The sequence below is a fragment of the Kogia breviceps genome, chromosome 1, assembly GCF_026419965.1.
Source record: "Kogia breviceps isolate mKogBre1 chromosome 1, mKogBre1 haplotype 1, whole genome shotgun sequence".
Taxonomy (NCBI): Eukaryota; Metazoa; Chordata; class Mammalia; order Artiodactyla; family Physeteridae; genus Kogia; species Kogia breviceps.
In genome coordinates, this window is record NC_081310.1 from 82,443,732 (window position 1) to 82,458,445 (window position 14,714).

General features: G+C 38.3%; 1 protein-coding gene across 1 annotated transcript; it reads right to left on the reverse strand.

The window, feature by feature from the left end:
• ANP32E (acidic nuclear phosphoprotein 32 family member E) lies at nt 1-14,714 on the reverse strand. The gene is made up of 7 exons (XM_059067799.2): nt 14,294-14,714; nt 11,314-11,463; nt 10,709-10,831; nt 9,445-9,610; nt 8,202-8,380; nt 3,005-3,059; nt 1-2,350 (listed from the first exon to the last, which is right to left on the reverse strand). Exons 1-7 carry the CDS (start codon nt 14,345-14,347, stop codon nt 2,280-2,282), a joined length of 798 nt encoding a protein of 265 aa, XP_058923782.1. The 5' UTR covers nt 14,348-14,714; the 3' UTR covers nt 1-2,279.

Genomic DNA, 14,714 nt, shown 5'->3' on the forward strand with positions numbered 1-14,714 from the left:
AATCATTAACAACAAATCTTCAATTTATTTGAAGCAATTCAGTTTCAAAAACTTTAAGTTACAGCAGTCACAGAAAAAAAAACACGCAACAGTCAGAAATAATAAAAGAATAATCAGGAGTACTGCATTTTTTTGTTTGTTTTTAACACTGTCATGGCTTTATTCAAAACACAGTTGCACAAAAGTATTAACTTCAAAGTTTTTAAGGAGGGTTTTGAGGAATTCAACACACTATATACATACTGCCATACAAAGAGCATTAAAATAGGACCAAAAACTTCTACAAAATATAAAACCCACCCTTACTTATTTGCATGAAAATACCACCCACAAAGCTAAGTAAGTCTTAAAAAGTTTTTTGGAGGCTCTAAGTGTTGTTTTCAAACCAAAGAACTCTCATTTTGATTGCACAATAAGATGATTGATAAGAAAGTCAATATATAGATTTAACTTTTAAAATAAGTATTTTATAATCTGGCATACTACGTAATGAGAACCCTTAACAGACTAAAACAGGGCATTATAATTGTTAAAAAGGAGTAAAATGTTAGCCTTTTGGAGATTCCAATCCCCCCACTAAACTTATCCCAACAGTTTTATTTCAGTCAGTTATGCAACTTTTTTAGTTTATCCACAAATAACTTCATCATTTTTTACTTTAAAACCCCAAGTCATACTTTTAAACCAAAAAAGAAGCAATACTATATTCAGTAATTTAAATGTGTCCCAGTACGAAAGTGTAACTTCAATTAATTTGCTGATACTAACTTTTTAAAAACTTACAAATATTCAAAACAAAGGGGAAAAAATTTTTAGACAGCCAAGGTTAAGAAAGCAATTGCCTTGAACATGGAGCCTCCACAACAAAAAAAGATGTACTTGCCTACTCATAATATTATATTTAGTAGCTGTATAAGGAAACACAGTTACCCCAAATATTTTTCTATTTTTAATGGACATCCACCTGAAACCAAATCTTAATTTTAATACTGATTTAGTTTCAAATATTTTTCCAACTGTCCAGTATATTTCAATTAAATGCTATATCTGGTAATGCTTTAAAACTGTAGAAAGAATAATTAAAGGTTCTACTCAGGAAAATTAGAAATACTTTGCAGAATGGTATCTAAATCATTTGGGAAGCTAATCTGATTTGAATGTTTCATTAATTATCAACAGGCAATTGTTCTGACTTTTGAGGAACACACATGCTGCTTCCAAGAGCCTCCTCTGCTTCTTTTCTTTCTTCATCCTAATACAGTCTGTACATCTTGTCAAGAAAGAGATTTACAGTAAGCAGAGTCTGTTGCATAAAACTGTATTGATAATAATATTCGTATTTCAGAAAATACTCAATTTCTTTCACTTAGCTTGTTTAAAGCTAAGACAGGTCTGAAAAGGTGGTTGAGGTATAAGACAAAGCCATCTTGGGTATCCATAAGTTTCCCAACTCTTTTTTGAGAAGAGGGGAGTGAAACAAGAAAGGGAGGTGATCATAAAAGAATCACTGAGAGGAAAACAAAGAATGCACACTTAAAACAAAACAAAATAACAACCGTTGGCAGGTCATGATCTTCGATTTAAGAAGAAAGGGCTCTCCTACATGTCTCTGAACTCAGTATAAGCAATTTTTCCTTGAAAACTAAAATCTTCTTAGTCACCTGGCTTAAAAGGTTTTAGAAGCCTTCACAAAAGCCATCAACTATATTGTTGAATAGAACCTTTACTATTCTGCTCCTACTTTCCAAGCTACTCATGTGACAAAAAAGCACCCAAATACCCTCAGCCAAAAAAAAAGTCACTGCCTTCAAACTAAAGATCTCTGGGTTGCCTCTAAAAAAAATAACCAACTTATCATTCAAGAGACTATTTTCATTCCAGATTCCAGCCAACTGTGATTTCAGTTAATTTATAAATAACTTTAAAACCCTATGAATGAAATGCACCATATTACACCTGTGTAAAAGCAATCATGTTTTAATTATGCTAAAAATGACTAACACAGTGAGCTTTAATTAGAAAAATTAAGATTCTAAATAAATTGCTAGGGAATTTCACAATGGGGTCAATGAAAATTTGTCTCTACATACAATATGATCATTAACAGACTAGTTAATCTTATTTGGAATGGTAAGGCAAAAATAGTAAAACCACACTTTTCCTATAAAAAGTTACACATTATCTTCTGTAGGGATAGCTATCGTACATGAAGAAACAAAGAAGACGTGATCACTCTATTGCACACCCAGGAACATTAGGGAATCTGGTCTTAGAATGATCTAGTCATCTTCTTCCTCACCATCATCTTCAGCATCTCGTTTCCTCTTTTCCCCTCGAAGACCTTCTTCTTCTGAAAGAGTAAAAGGAAAACTGTAAAATACTTAATTTTAACAAATGAATATTTGTTAAGCTACAGAATTTTGAATCTTAGTGAAAAGTTAATGGAGTAAGAAAATTATAGGTTAAGTTTCCCCTCTGCATTACTTTCAATCTCAGTATTAAAACAGCCTTAATAGACTTAGGAATCCATAAATGACAGCTTGCTATGCACCCTTGTGGCCAAATCATGAAGTACAGATCAAGAAACCAAGGGCTTGACATCATTGGAATTGTTAGCGAATTTTTAAATTTCTTGAAAGGCCTAGGTAAATAGAAGCAGAGAGCAAATCTACAACGGGCATTATCTGGAGTTCAACTGTTCTTCTCTTATAAATGAAAGGCCCAAAATGAAAGGCCCTAAGAAAATAATAAATTGAGTTTATGGTTCCATTATCTCTTCATTCCTGTTTAGAAAATAAATGTTACAAGCTGTTTTTTTCTTTTAAATGGAATGAATGAATACCCTGAGAAAACTCCTGTTTAAAAAAGGTTTTACACCTTTCAAGGAATTCTATTATATGTTACCAACATCAAAGAGATCAGTGATAATTTGAATTATAGACTCATTCTTTAAAATCCATGAATAATAGCTTTTTAGGACTTTTGAATGGCTAATATAACTCACCCTCTTCTTCTTCTTCTTCCCCTTCTTCAACATAGTCATCATCATCTTCTTCATCCTTGAGATTCAAATATTCAGTTTGAATATGATGCAAATGAACTTATTTTCGAAACAGAAATAGACTCACAGACATAGAAAACAAACTTACGGTTACCAAAGGGGAAAGGGGGTGGGGGAGGGATAAATTAGGAGTTTGGGATTAGCAGATACAAACTACTATATATAAAATAGATAAAACAACAAGGTCTTACTGTATAGCACAGGGAACTATATTCAATATCCCACAATAAACCATAATGAAAAAGAATATGTATATGTATACATATATATGTATAACTGAACCACTTTGCTATATACCAGAAACTAACACAACATTGTAAATCAACTATACTTCAATTAAAAGAAAAAAAATTCAGTTTGAGAATAAATAAGCCATGACATGGGCTATTCACTGTTGGATAATAATATATTCCAACAGGAGCAAAAACTATGGTCATCCTGTGTTCTGACAACCTCTGCCTCACTTACAGGGGTATTTTTTAAAAACCCAACTAAATCTAGTTTCTTCATGAAAACAGTTATGTTTGAGACCAGCAATGCTCAAAAGAACTTTCTGCAACAATGGAAATGTTCTGTATCTGTGCTGTCCAATACAATAACCAATAGCCACAGGTGGTGGCTCCTGAGCATTTGAAATGTGACCAGTGCAAATGAGGAACTGAATTTTAATTTTATTTTACTATAATAAACAAATATGCCCAGTGGCTAATGCACAGAGTAACTTTTGACTATTTCAAAGACACAGTCTTCTGTTTTATAGACTGAGGAAGGATCACCTAAATCTTAGTCTGAACACAGCTACACGTGTTGAATAAGTCACTTAATCTCTCTGGACCTTAGTTTTCCAATCAGTGAAAGAAAGTATTCATCTAGAAAGATCTCTAAGTTCCTTTTACATCTAAAAATCTGCACATCAAAATAGTATGTCAATAAAAATCACAATAAAACTTGATCTACAACTCCTGTGGAATGAGTTGTTCTGGATAGCTAAGATTTAAACATAGCCTTGAAACATCATAACCATTTTTTTTTTTTACTTTAGCCAACTGGGATAAAATCTCTAAAGTGCATTGCACACTTCTACCATTTTATGCTAAACCTAACAAATCTTTTTCTTGAATTGTCATAGTCACCATTGTGACCATAAGCAGTACACTAATTAGTATATGCCAATTCTCTCCAAGCCTATTAATATATATAAGATGGTTTTCTCCTTTTAAAAATGACCCTGGCCTCTACTTTCTTTCCCTAGTTTTTATGCCTTCTCTTTTGCAGTTAGTTACTATTTCAATTTTAATCTGCTACAGATTCAGAAAATAGATCAACAAGCTTACCAGAGAACTGAATATAAAAGAGAAAACAGGATTATAATAATGGCTTGAATACTCTCCTACAAAGAAAATGTTCTTTTGTTATGCATACTTTTTACAGTTACCGCCTTGTGCTTGGTTGTGTTCCAAATGGTTAAGTTCTAATATATGTTTGAAAAACTGGAATCAAGCTAGGGTCTCCCCTCCAGCCCCAAAATAGTTTACTCGTCCTTAAAAATAGTTTAAATGGCAAATGTTAAGAATTGCTGGGTGGTTAGGAAAAACTTGGACAACCCACACTTTTCAAAGTATCCACAGCTCTATTTGTGTCTAGAAATATTAAACAGAACCTATTTTTCCAGCATTTAGCTTAAAGCCCCTGAGAAACTAAACTGCATGACACTTATATCAGAAATCATTCTTATACAGTCAATTCAAACACGAAAACATTCCATACCAGAACACCCAAGCTGCCAGGAGCATAAGCAATAGATGCGGTAGCAAATAAACTAAGGAACTATAGTAAAAATCAGGAGAACGTGTGGGCTTACATTTAAAGAAGAAAAGAAAGCAAGAGAAGAGGGGTAGAGGAGAGAGGGGATGGAAGAATGGGGAAATAGAGAGGAAAAGAAGGAGAAAGAAAAGGACATTTTAAACATTTCAAATCTGCAAGGAATGATAAATTAGAGTATTTAAATATTTATAATTTTTTAAAAGCCACTTGAAATACTAATCACATTTTTATTCATGATATTTAGAAAAGCCCAAGTCTAAAAAGCAAATTACTTCTCTGGATTTGGTTTAAACAAAACATGATTAATCAATTCAGGTTTTTATGCCTTTTTAAAAAATATATCATCTATTAGATTACCAGAGACTTGCTCTGTAAAGATTATGGTCTTAGTTCCTAACTAGTGGGTAATAAAATGTTTCCTCATTTGTACTATGAATAGTGCAAGAACACCATAATTCCCAATTCTTCTAAAGCCCCCATCTCCATTTTTAATGAAGTATACTACACATACATAAGTTCTTCTTTATACATATTAATTCCTTACCTCTGAAGAGCAGCTGACATAGAAATAAGACTCAAAAAAAACATAGCTAATCAAATACCATTTCTATTTCCTTCTAGTTTCTTTTTTAAATCTTATAGTCTCTGAAGTTTCTTTGGCTCTTAGCTCCTAAAAACCAAGGCATCGGGCTTCCCTGGTGGCACAGTAGTTAAGAATCCGCCTGCCAATGCAGGAGACACGGGTTTGAGCCCTGGTCCGGGAAGATCCCACATGCCGTGGAACAATTAAGCCCGTGTGCCACAACTACTGAGCCTGCACTCTAAAGCCTGTGCTCCATAACGAAGAGAAGCCCCTGCTCGCCGCAACTAGAAAGCCGGCGTGCAGCAACAAAGACCCAATGCAGCCAGAATACATAAAAATAAAATAAATAAATTTACTTTTAAAAATAAAAACAAGACTTCATTTTTAAAAATATCCAAATTATCTCATCATGACTGAAAACTTCTCGTCCCAGCTACCTGGGTACCACATTGACTTAATGTTGTATGTATTATCTTAGAGATGTTTGCTCTATACTCCACCACATCATTTTTAGTTAATATTTCCCAGTACTCAATGGAATGATAAACATAAACATTTGCAGTTAGCTGAAGGTCATTTTTAAATGACTTAATACTATTTAAAGAAGAATTACTGGCAGAGAAAATAAAAAGTCAATTGCAGGGAATTCCATGGTGGTCCAGTTGTTAGGACTCCATGCTTCCACTGCAGGGGGCATGGGTTAGATCCCCGGTCAGGGAACTAAGATCCCGCAAGCAGTGCAGCACAGCCAAACAAACAAACAAAACAAAACAAAAAGTCAAACTGCAAAATAACAAGTCCATTATTTTACTAAGTAAATTAAAACTTAGGGGAAAAATATTCAAGTTGTATGCTGATGTAAACTGAATAAGTTGACTTTCTCCCTGAATACTTAAAAATACTTAAAAGTTCTGTTCTTCATTATTGTAAAGCTAACTCACGAAAGCCCCAAAAAAGTTTAAGTCCCATTTTTTCTACACAGTTTCATATTTAAAATGGTATCAGAGAGCTTCCCTGGTGGCGCAGTGGTTGAGAATCCGCCTGCCAATGCAGGGGACACAGGTTCAATCCCTGCCGGGAAGATCCCATGTGCCATGGAGCAACTAAGCCAGAGTGCCACAACTACTGAGCCTGTGCTCTAGAGCCCATGAGCCACAACTACTGAGCCCATGTGCTCTAGAGCCCGTGAGCCACAACTACTGAGCCGGCATGCTGCAACTACTGAAGCCTGCACGCCTAGAGCCCATGCTCCACAACGAGAGAAGCCACTGCAATGAGAAGCCTGTGCACAGCAACAAAAAGCAGCCACCGCAACTAGAGAAAGCCTGCGTGCAGCAAAGAAGACCCAACACTGCCAAAAATAAATAAATAAAATAAATAAAATTTTTTTAAAAAATGGTATCAGAGAAAAATCATCATTAATCAGTGATACTGTCTATCTAACTAATGTAAAAGTCATTAGGAGAACAAATAAAAATACAATTTCTAGTCTAAATAAGAGATGTTATTTTTAAAAATAAATATTACTTTAAATTATGAATTATAAAAACAAAACTCAATAATTTAACATTAGGAGAAAATAACTTATCTAAACTCCCAGGGACTAAAGATCATTTGTTCAAGTCAACTGATTTCCTGTTAATCTACTATGTCCTAGTCAATGTACTGGATGCTGAGATATAAAAATGAACAGCCCTCTCCTGAAGGAGCTATCTAGTAGAAAATGGCCAAATAAACAAGTTTTTACAGAAGTGTCTACAGGCAACAGACACCTAATCAAGGGTCAAAGGTAACAGAGGAATGAGTGACTATCTCTTAACAATTACAGAAAGCTTCAATAATGAGGCAACGCCAGAGTTGAGTGTTTAAAGATAAGAATCACGAGGCATGATTTGAGTGGTAGTTACACAAGTATGTATGTATATAAAACGTCATGGAGTTGTACATAAAATCAGTGTACATGCTTTACATGCTTTAGTATATTTATGTTTACCTGAGAAAAAACAAAGTAAAGTTCATTAGAAGGCATGGGTAGAAAGTCATTTCAGATAGAGTAAACAATGTGTATACAGACAGAAAGGCAATAATAGCTTCGTGTGATGATTTAATTTGGTATTGAGGGAGATGAAGCTAGAGAAGGTAGCAGAGGCTAGATAATGAAGGGCCTTGTATGTCTTGGTGGCAACAGGGAAACATTAAAGGGTTTCAAGCAGGCTAGTGATATGATCACATTTGCATGCAGACTACACAGGCAAGCACTATGGAGGATTCAACAAAGTGGTGACGCTGTTCTCAAAGAGACCATTTAGAAAACTACTAGAAAAGCATAAGCAAGAAATAATTAGGGGAAAGGAAAGTTTTCATGAGTGCCTATAATGTGCCAGCAACTAGATACTTTACACGTATTAGTTTGTTAAATCCTTAACGACCCTATGAAGTTGGTATAATCTGTTTTATAAATGCAGAAACTGAGGCTCAGAAACATTTGTAAAATGTTTCCACTATCCCATGCCGCTGAGGGAAGAACGGATTTGAAAGCTATCTAGGAGGTAAAATCATAGGGTTTATGATTATCTGGATATAATATGAACTGGAGGGCAGTGGGAAAAAAGACAGGCAGACACACACACAAGTTAGAAACAACTCTCGGATTTCTACACAACTTACTTTTAATATTACTTAACCCTATGCCTAAATAGTTAATTTTCAGTGCACATAAGAAGATCTATTCACCTGAATTTCTTCTTTCATTAAGTATGAGAGGCCCACCTCCTCTTCTCCCTCTCCCAGTTCTGAGCCTGCTTCATCTTCATCCTCATCCTCATCCTCATCCTCCTCTTCTTCCTCTTCCTCATATCCTTCAGGTGGACCAGCTTCATCTTCCTCTTCCTCTTCATCATCTTCATCTCCATCTTTAAAAATATTTTAAAAGATAAGCAAATGTCCGGGCAAATGTTTTTGCCTTGGACCATCAAACTCGTAAGCCAATGGGTAGAAAGTATCTCAGGGTGATTTTTTTTTTTTTAAGATTTCTCTTTTATAACATTCCATTTACTGTTTGAGAAATATGGTGTCTAAATATTAAAATTTTCCCAACATATAGATTTTTCACCAAAACATTACATGAACTAAAGTTTATTTTACTTTGTGGACACTTCAAAACCTGCCTGTCCATCATTCCATCATTTTATAGCACTGTTTATCTATCAAATTTTTTCTTACATGTGAAAAACTTTTCAACCAGTAGTAACAGTGTCCCATTACTGACAACAGCTTTTCTGTCATCTGATCTATTAGTCACCCATTTATCCAAAAATGTATATTCAACTCTCTAGAGCATTTCCATCAACCCCCCACAAAAAAAAAAACATATCCATTAACAGTCACTCACCATCCTCCTCTCCCGCAGCCCTGACAACTGTTAATCTACTTTCTGTCTCTATGAATTTGCCTCTTCTGGGCATTTCATATAAATGGTGTCATACAATATATGGCTTGGGTATGGCTTCCTTCACTTAGCAGAATGTTTTCAAGGTTCTCACACTGTAGCATGTATCAGGTACTTCAATCATTTTTGCGGCTGAATAATATTCCATTGTATGGATTTATCACATTTTGTTTATTCATCAGTTGATAGACACTTGGGTTGTTTCTACTTTGTGACTTGTATGGATAATTATGTGATGAATGGTTTTGTTTTTTTTTTTTAGTACTATTTTAAAAGTTACCACTTTTACTGGGTGGTGGTTAAGTTTACACAAATATAAAATTTCATGAAGCTTAATATAACAATCATTAAATTGCCCAAAGCTATCAGAAATCTGAACGAATACAGGACTAGCGCTATGAGTTTTTAAATTTTTGTCTTACTAACGTCTTTTTTTTCCCCACACCTAAATACCCAGGCCCGATCTAATTTGCCAGCTAGACTGGAGGCTATAACTGTGACACATTCATGAGTATTAAGAATAATTACCTTCATCATCCTCTTCTTCTGAGTCTGGTGCTTCATTATCCTCCTGGTCAAATCCATCTAAGTACGTGATTTGCTGTAGCAGTTCAAAAATACTTTCTCTATAATCTTCCAGGTTTGTGATCTCACAGTTAAACAAGTCAAGACTCTTCAAATTTTTAAGATTTTGCTGGAAAAGGAAAAAGTTAAAAATTACATTCAAGATTAAAAATCTCATGTTATTTATTTTTAATTCATGAACCAGAACATGTATACAACTTTAAATCAAGAGAATGATTTTTGGATTTTTAGAATTTTATAATGAAGGGTTATTATATCAAGCACAGCTAATTATCTTAATGAGGCCCTGGCACCTAAACTCCACTGGAGTAGGAACTTTGTTTTGGTAACTGCTGTATCTACAGCACCTGCCTTAGTGCCTTACTCATCATAGTATGCACTCAGTATACTTTGTTGACTGAATCTGTGACTAAATAGGCAACAACAATAACATGGTTAGTTTAAATCCACAGTCAAGCTTATTTTCAACAATTTCAACCTCCTCCCAAGCTTTTTTTAAAAAATCAGAGCAACAATTTTCAGAGTTTCACTTCATCTCCTTTTCCTTCCCTCATACCAGGAAACAAAGGAAATAAAAATAATCAAGAAGAAAGAAAAAGGAATAGAATTTAAGAAAATACTGGAAATTTTAAAATCAGATATTCAGCTCCTGAAGTTGATGATAAAATAAATTTCTCACTGATTTAAAAATTTATCTTGGGCTTCCTTAGTGGCGCAGTGGTTAGGAATCTGCCTGCCAATGCAGGGGGCACAGGTTCGAGCCCTGGTCTGGGATGATCCCACATGCCGCGGAGCAACTACGCCCATGCGCCACAACTACTGAGCCTGTGCTCTGGAGCCCGCAACCCACAACTACTGAAACCCGTGCACTTAGGGCCCGTGCTCCGCAACAAGAGAAGCCCCCGCACCGCAAAGCAGCGTAGCCCCCACTCTCCGCAAGTAGAGAAAGCCGGCGCGCAGCACCAAAGACCCAATGCAGCCAAAAAATAAATAAAATAAAATCATAAAGTAAATAAATTTATTTTTTAAAATTTATCTGAATGTTTTACTCCAAAGGAAAATAAAGCAGTATCATCTAGATCACAACATATAAGAAATTCAGAAGTTTCAAAAGTGACATAAATATAAGTCAGTAAGATAAAATTCAAGCAAATCTCAGAAAAATTCAACCAAAAAAACAAGTCCAGAGACAAACCTTCCCACTTACCAGAGCTTCTACTGTACTGAGATCTTTGATTTTGTTTCCACTCAAATTGAGGTAGGTAAGGTTTGGACATTTCTCTGCCAGGACTTCCAAGCCTCCAGAAATTATATTGTCACTAAGTTCCAACTATATATTCAACATAGGGAGAAAACAAAGAATGGTGAAGGCTTAGGACACATCAAAGATTTCTCAAATGTATCAATTTAAAGAAGAAAACAATTGTCATTCTCTCTGGCTTCAAGGGACTGTCACAGTCTTTAATTTCCAAAATCCCACCTATGACTGCCAAATAAAATATTAGAATCTCTATATAACAGACTTTTAACTCAGGTTTGGTTCCAGTTGTATAATAGTTGGATTTTATGTTTCAAAGAAAAACATTTGGTAGATGTTAAATTCATGCCATAACGCGATTTCATTAGTCAATTTAAATTTCCAAAAGTAATATGACAGCTGATTTCAAAATCCTACATAACCCGTTTTCTTACCTCTAGAAACTTAGAACCTTCTAATTAAAATGCAGAATGGTTGTTTCATTTGGGAAAAAAACATACATAATAGCCCACGGCATCAAAATCAAGATGCTTTCACGCCTAGTGCCAGCTTACCTTTCGAAGTTTATTTAAGCTGGGCAGCCGGGCCAGTGAACTTAGTTCCACATTAGCCATACTCAGAAACTCTAGTTTTTTAAAAGTATCATTCAGGCCCTCAATTTCCCCATTGACACAGAGGCAATTATCAAGGACCAACTCTGTCACCTATAAGAGAGAATATGAATGATTCTTTAGTTTGCAGTCTGTTTAGCAAAAGACCTGGGTCCTGACACTCTGGAAATGTGAATATTAAAACCACCAATTCCCTCATATAGATCCTTTTCATTCTCCCCCCAAACTGAAATACAGTCTTAAGTCATCATTATAAGTTAACTTTTTAAATTTAAACTTGGACTAAGAAGTTCAATGCCTGCTTCAAATCACTAATAAAAAAATTTTAATTGTATAAAAAATAAGACTTTGAAAAAGGTCCCATGTGAAAATTGTTTCTGACCCTCGTGAAAAAGACCCTCAACATCAGGGCATATATTTATGCATGAGGGGATACCAAGGCTACTGAGAAAGCATTTAAGTGAGTCCTAAAACAGCAGGGAGAAGAAAGGAAATTGTTTTATTCACTTTTTCAGTTTAAACCCCCTTATTTTGGTTGATAAATGTCACCAAAGCTCAAAAATACCTTGTTACCCTTCATGAAGAAATGTTAGAAAACTCCTTCTGAGACAGCCCAGAGTTCATATGTTATCTGTTCTAATATCGAGGCAAAACAATATCACCCAGAACAACACATCCTTGATAAAATGTTATTTTTCCCTGCCACCCTGGTAGAATTTTTGTGACTTCTCCCCAGTCTTGGGAAGGGGGTGCTGGATCCTCTCTTAGGTCAGAGTTAACTTTCTGGTGTGGGCCTAAATGGACTTAAGAGGGAGGCAGGAAACCCTGGCTCTCCATTCTCAATGCAAAAATATGTTTGAGGTATTTTGAGAAATACCAAGGAGTAACAAGGAATGCTACCTTCTCTATTTGAACATGACATAATTATTTCAGGAAGCAAAGAAGGCATCATAATCTGTTTAGAGAGGAGGAAGCCAAGGCCCAGAGTGTAAGAATGACTGCCTAGGGTCAGTCACAGTATGTGGCAGAGCTGTGCCTCCACTGTAAGTCTTCTGACTCCTAGTCTAGCTGAGTAGAGAGGGCCACTAGGTTTGGTGTCAGAAAACCAGTTCTTCCACTTGAGTAAGTAACTTCACTGCCCTGAGACTCCGTTTGCTAATTTGGATTCTACAACAATACCATCCACCTTACAAGTCTGTCGGAAGGAGGAAACAACAAACACGAAAAGTGCTTTGTAAACTGTAAAGGGCTATACAAGTAGGAGACCGTTATTACACCACAGGGGAAGGAGGAGAGGCTGCAAAAAAGCAACATCCGGCACTCCCCAAAACTGGCAAGGAAATTACTAGGGATAGGATAGGTATAAGAATGGGGAAGGAGGGGCAAACCCACTTTTCCAACCCAAGACATAAAAGAGTATTCGAAATGTGTGCTTCTTCGAGACAGCATTTTAACTTTGATTTTGTTTGTTTTTTCCTTAAGCCCCTAAAGACTAGGCCCTAGGAAACTTCAAGTTATCTGTGGGATGATAGTAGAGACTGTTTCCTCCTCCCTGCTATCTACCAATTTCAGCGAAACAGAGACTTTTTTAAAAGTACATAAAGACCTTGGATTCCCACCCTTCACGCCGTCACAGCCCACCGAACAGACCCTACTCATCCTCCACGCTGGTATGCACAAGCACCACCTCCACCCCTGCTGGAAAAAAATTATATCCCTTATATTGCAATTCTGGGGTTTATTTCAGAGGCCGCAATTATCAAGACCCTATAGACATTTTCCTCTGCGACCAGAAATGCGAGGTTCCTCGTTGGCCATGGGGCCCGCTCTCGCGACCTGCCGCTCCGACCGACGGGAAACCCCACAAGGGGCGGGGACTCCCCAAGGAAAAAGGGGGTCGCCTCCCAGCCCGCGTTCCCCTAGCGCCTCCGCCCCGGGCGGGGAGAGCTGGGTGAAGCCGAGGAGGCGCCCGCCAAAAGGAGGCGGAAACGCCTCCCGCCCGACCCCCGAAAAGTTGACCACGACCCCGCCTCACGTGGCCCCTCCCAACCCCGTCTCTTTAACTAAGGCGACAGCAGCGAGAGCGCATCATTTAGTTTCGCCGAGCCCATCTTGAAAACCCGAAACTTCTACGACCCATTTGTTGAGTTTTGTGAAACCGTCTACAGGGATCAAAATTGGAGTTGCAGCCACCACGATACGACACGCCGAATTTCGTTACACCGCGGGGGGACGAAGGGGATAAAGCCTCGTGTCCTCTCCCCACCTCCGGTCACTGCGACGAGTCCCAAAACTTACCCGCGGCCGAAGAACGGGCCGCTGACCCAGATTCCGCCTGGCGGCGGGCGGCGCGCGCCGCTTCCCGGGGGAGTGGGCGCCGCCAGCAGTGGGCCGTCCGCGGACTCCGCGAACGACCCCAGCCCGCGACCTGCGCGACGTCGTCCAACGCCCAGGGGACTCGAGGCCGGAGACGCCCCCCAGCCCAAAAAAAAGAGTTGGCAGCACTGCAGAAAAGTTGGACTAACTTCTCAGGCGACGATGGCTGCGGCAGAGGCGAGTGGGACTGGGGGGTCGCGTCCACGCCGCCGGCCCCAAGGAGCTGGAACGTGAGGAGCGAAGCGGCCGAGCGGCCCCCAGCACCCCGCTTCCCGCCTCCACGAGGACAGGACTCCTGATTCGAGGAGAGGAGAAGGGGCTAAGCCCCCAAGCACACACAAAAACGCCCCTAGAAACTTAAACCCTTCGCCATTTTAAGTAAAAGATTTTAATGATTTAAAAGTTAAAATTAAATATTTTCCCCCAGCCCTACCCCCAGATGGGGGTTAATTCATTACCCCGCCCCACACACCCACCAGGACCCCCAGAAACCCGATCCTCCGAATACAGGGCTGGTGAGGAAGGGGAGGGGGCTGAGTCATCTCACCTCCTCCGGGGCTCTGTCCCTTAACTCCAGGTTAATCCTCTTCTTCATCTCCATGTCCTCCTCCTGCTCTTCTGCTACTACTCTCCTCCCTTACCTTTTCCTGCCTTTCCCACTACCCCCCAACCCTAAAATTTTAAAAGATTTGGAAATGAATGAAAAGAAACGCAAATATAAACGCCCACCACCACCACCAGATAGGTGTGGGGGAGAAAGAAGGGAACAGCAAATGGAGTCCAAGGAGTTGGGACTCTAACTCAGCTGCCCCCACCTCCTTGTCCACACACTCGCGCGCGCACTCACACGCACACACATACACACACCCGCAGTTCCTTCCCCTTCAATGGCTGCTCGGAGACTGAGCCTCCATGACACGGCACCGCCAACCCCCTGGCCTACACTCCACCCACCTCCCGAATGTATT

Coding starts and splice junctions, on each gene's coding strand:
- ANP32E (XM_059067799.2), bottom strand. CDS start 14,347: ATGGAGATGAAGAAGAGGATTAACCTGGAGTTAAGGGACAGAGCCCCG. Junction 3,060..8,201: donor TAATGAAAGAAGAAATTCAG/GTGAATAGATCT, acceptor TTGAATCTCAAG/GATGAAGAAGATGATGATGA. Junction 2,351..3,004: donor GGAAGAAGAAGAAGAAGAGG/GTGAGTTATATT, acceptor TTACTCTTTCAG/AAGAAGAAGGTCTTCGAGGG.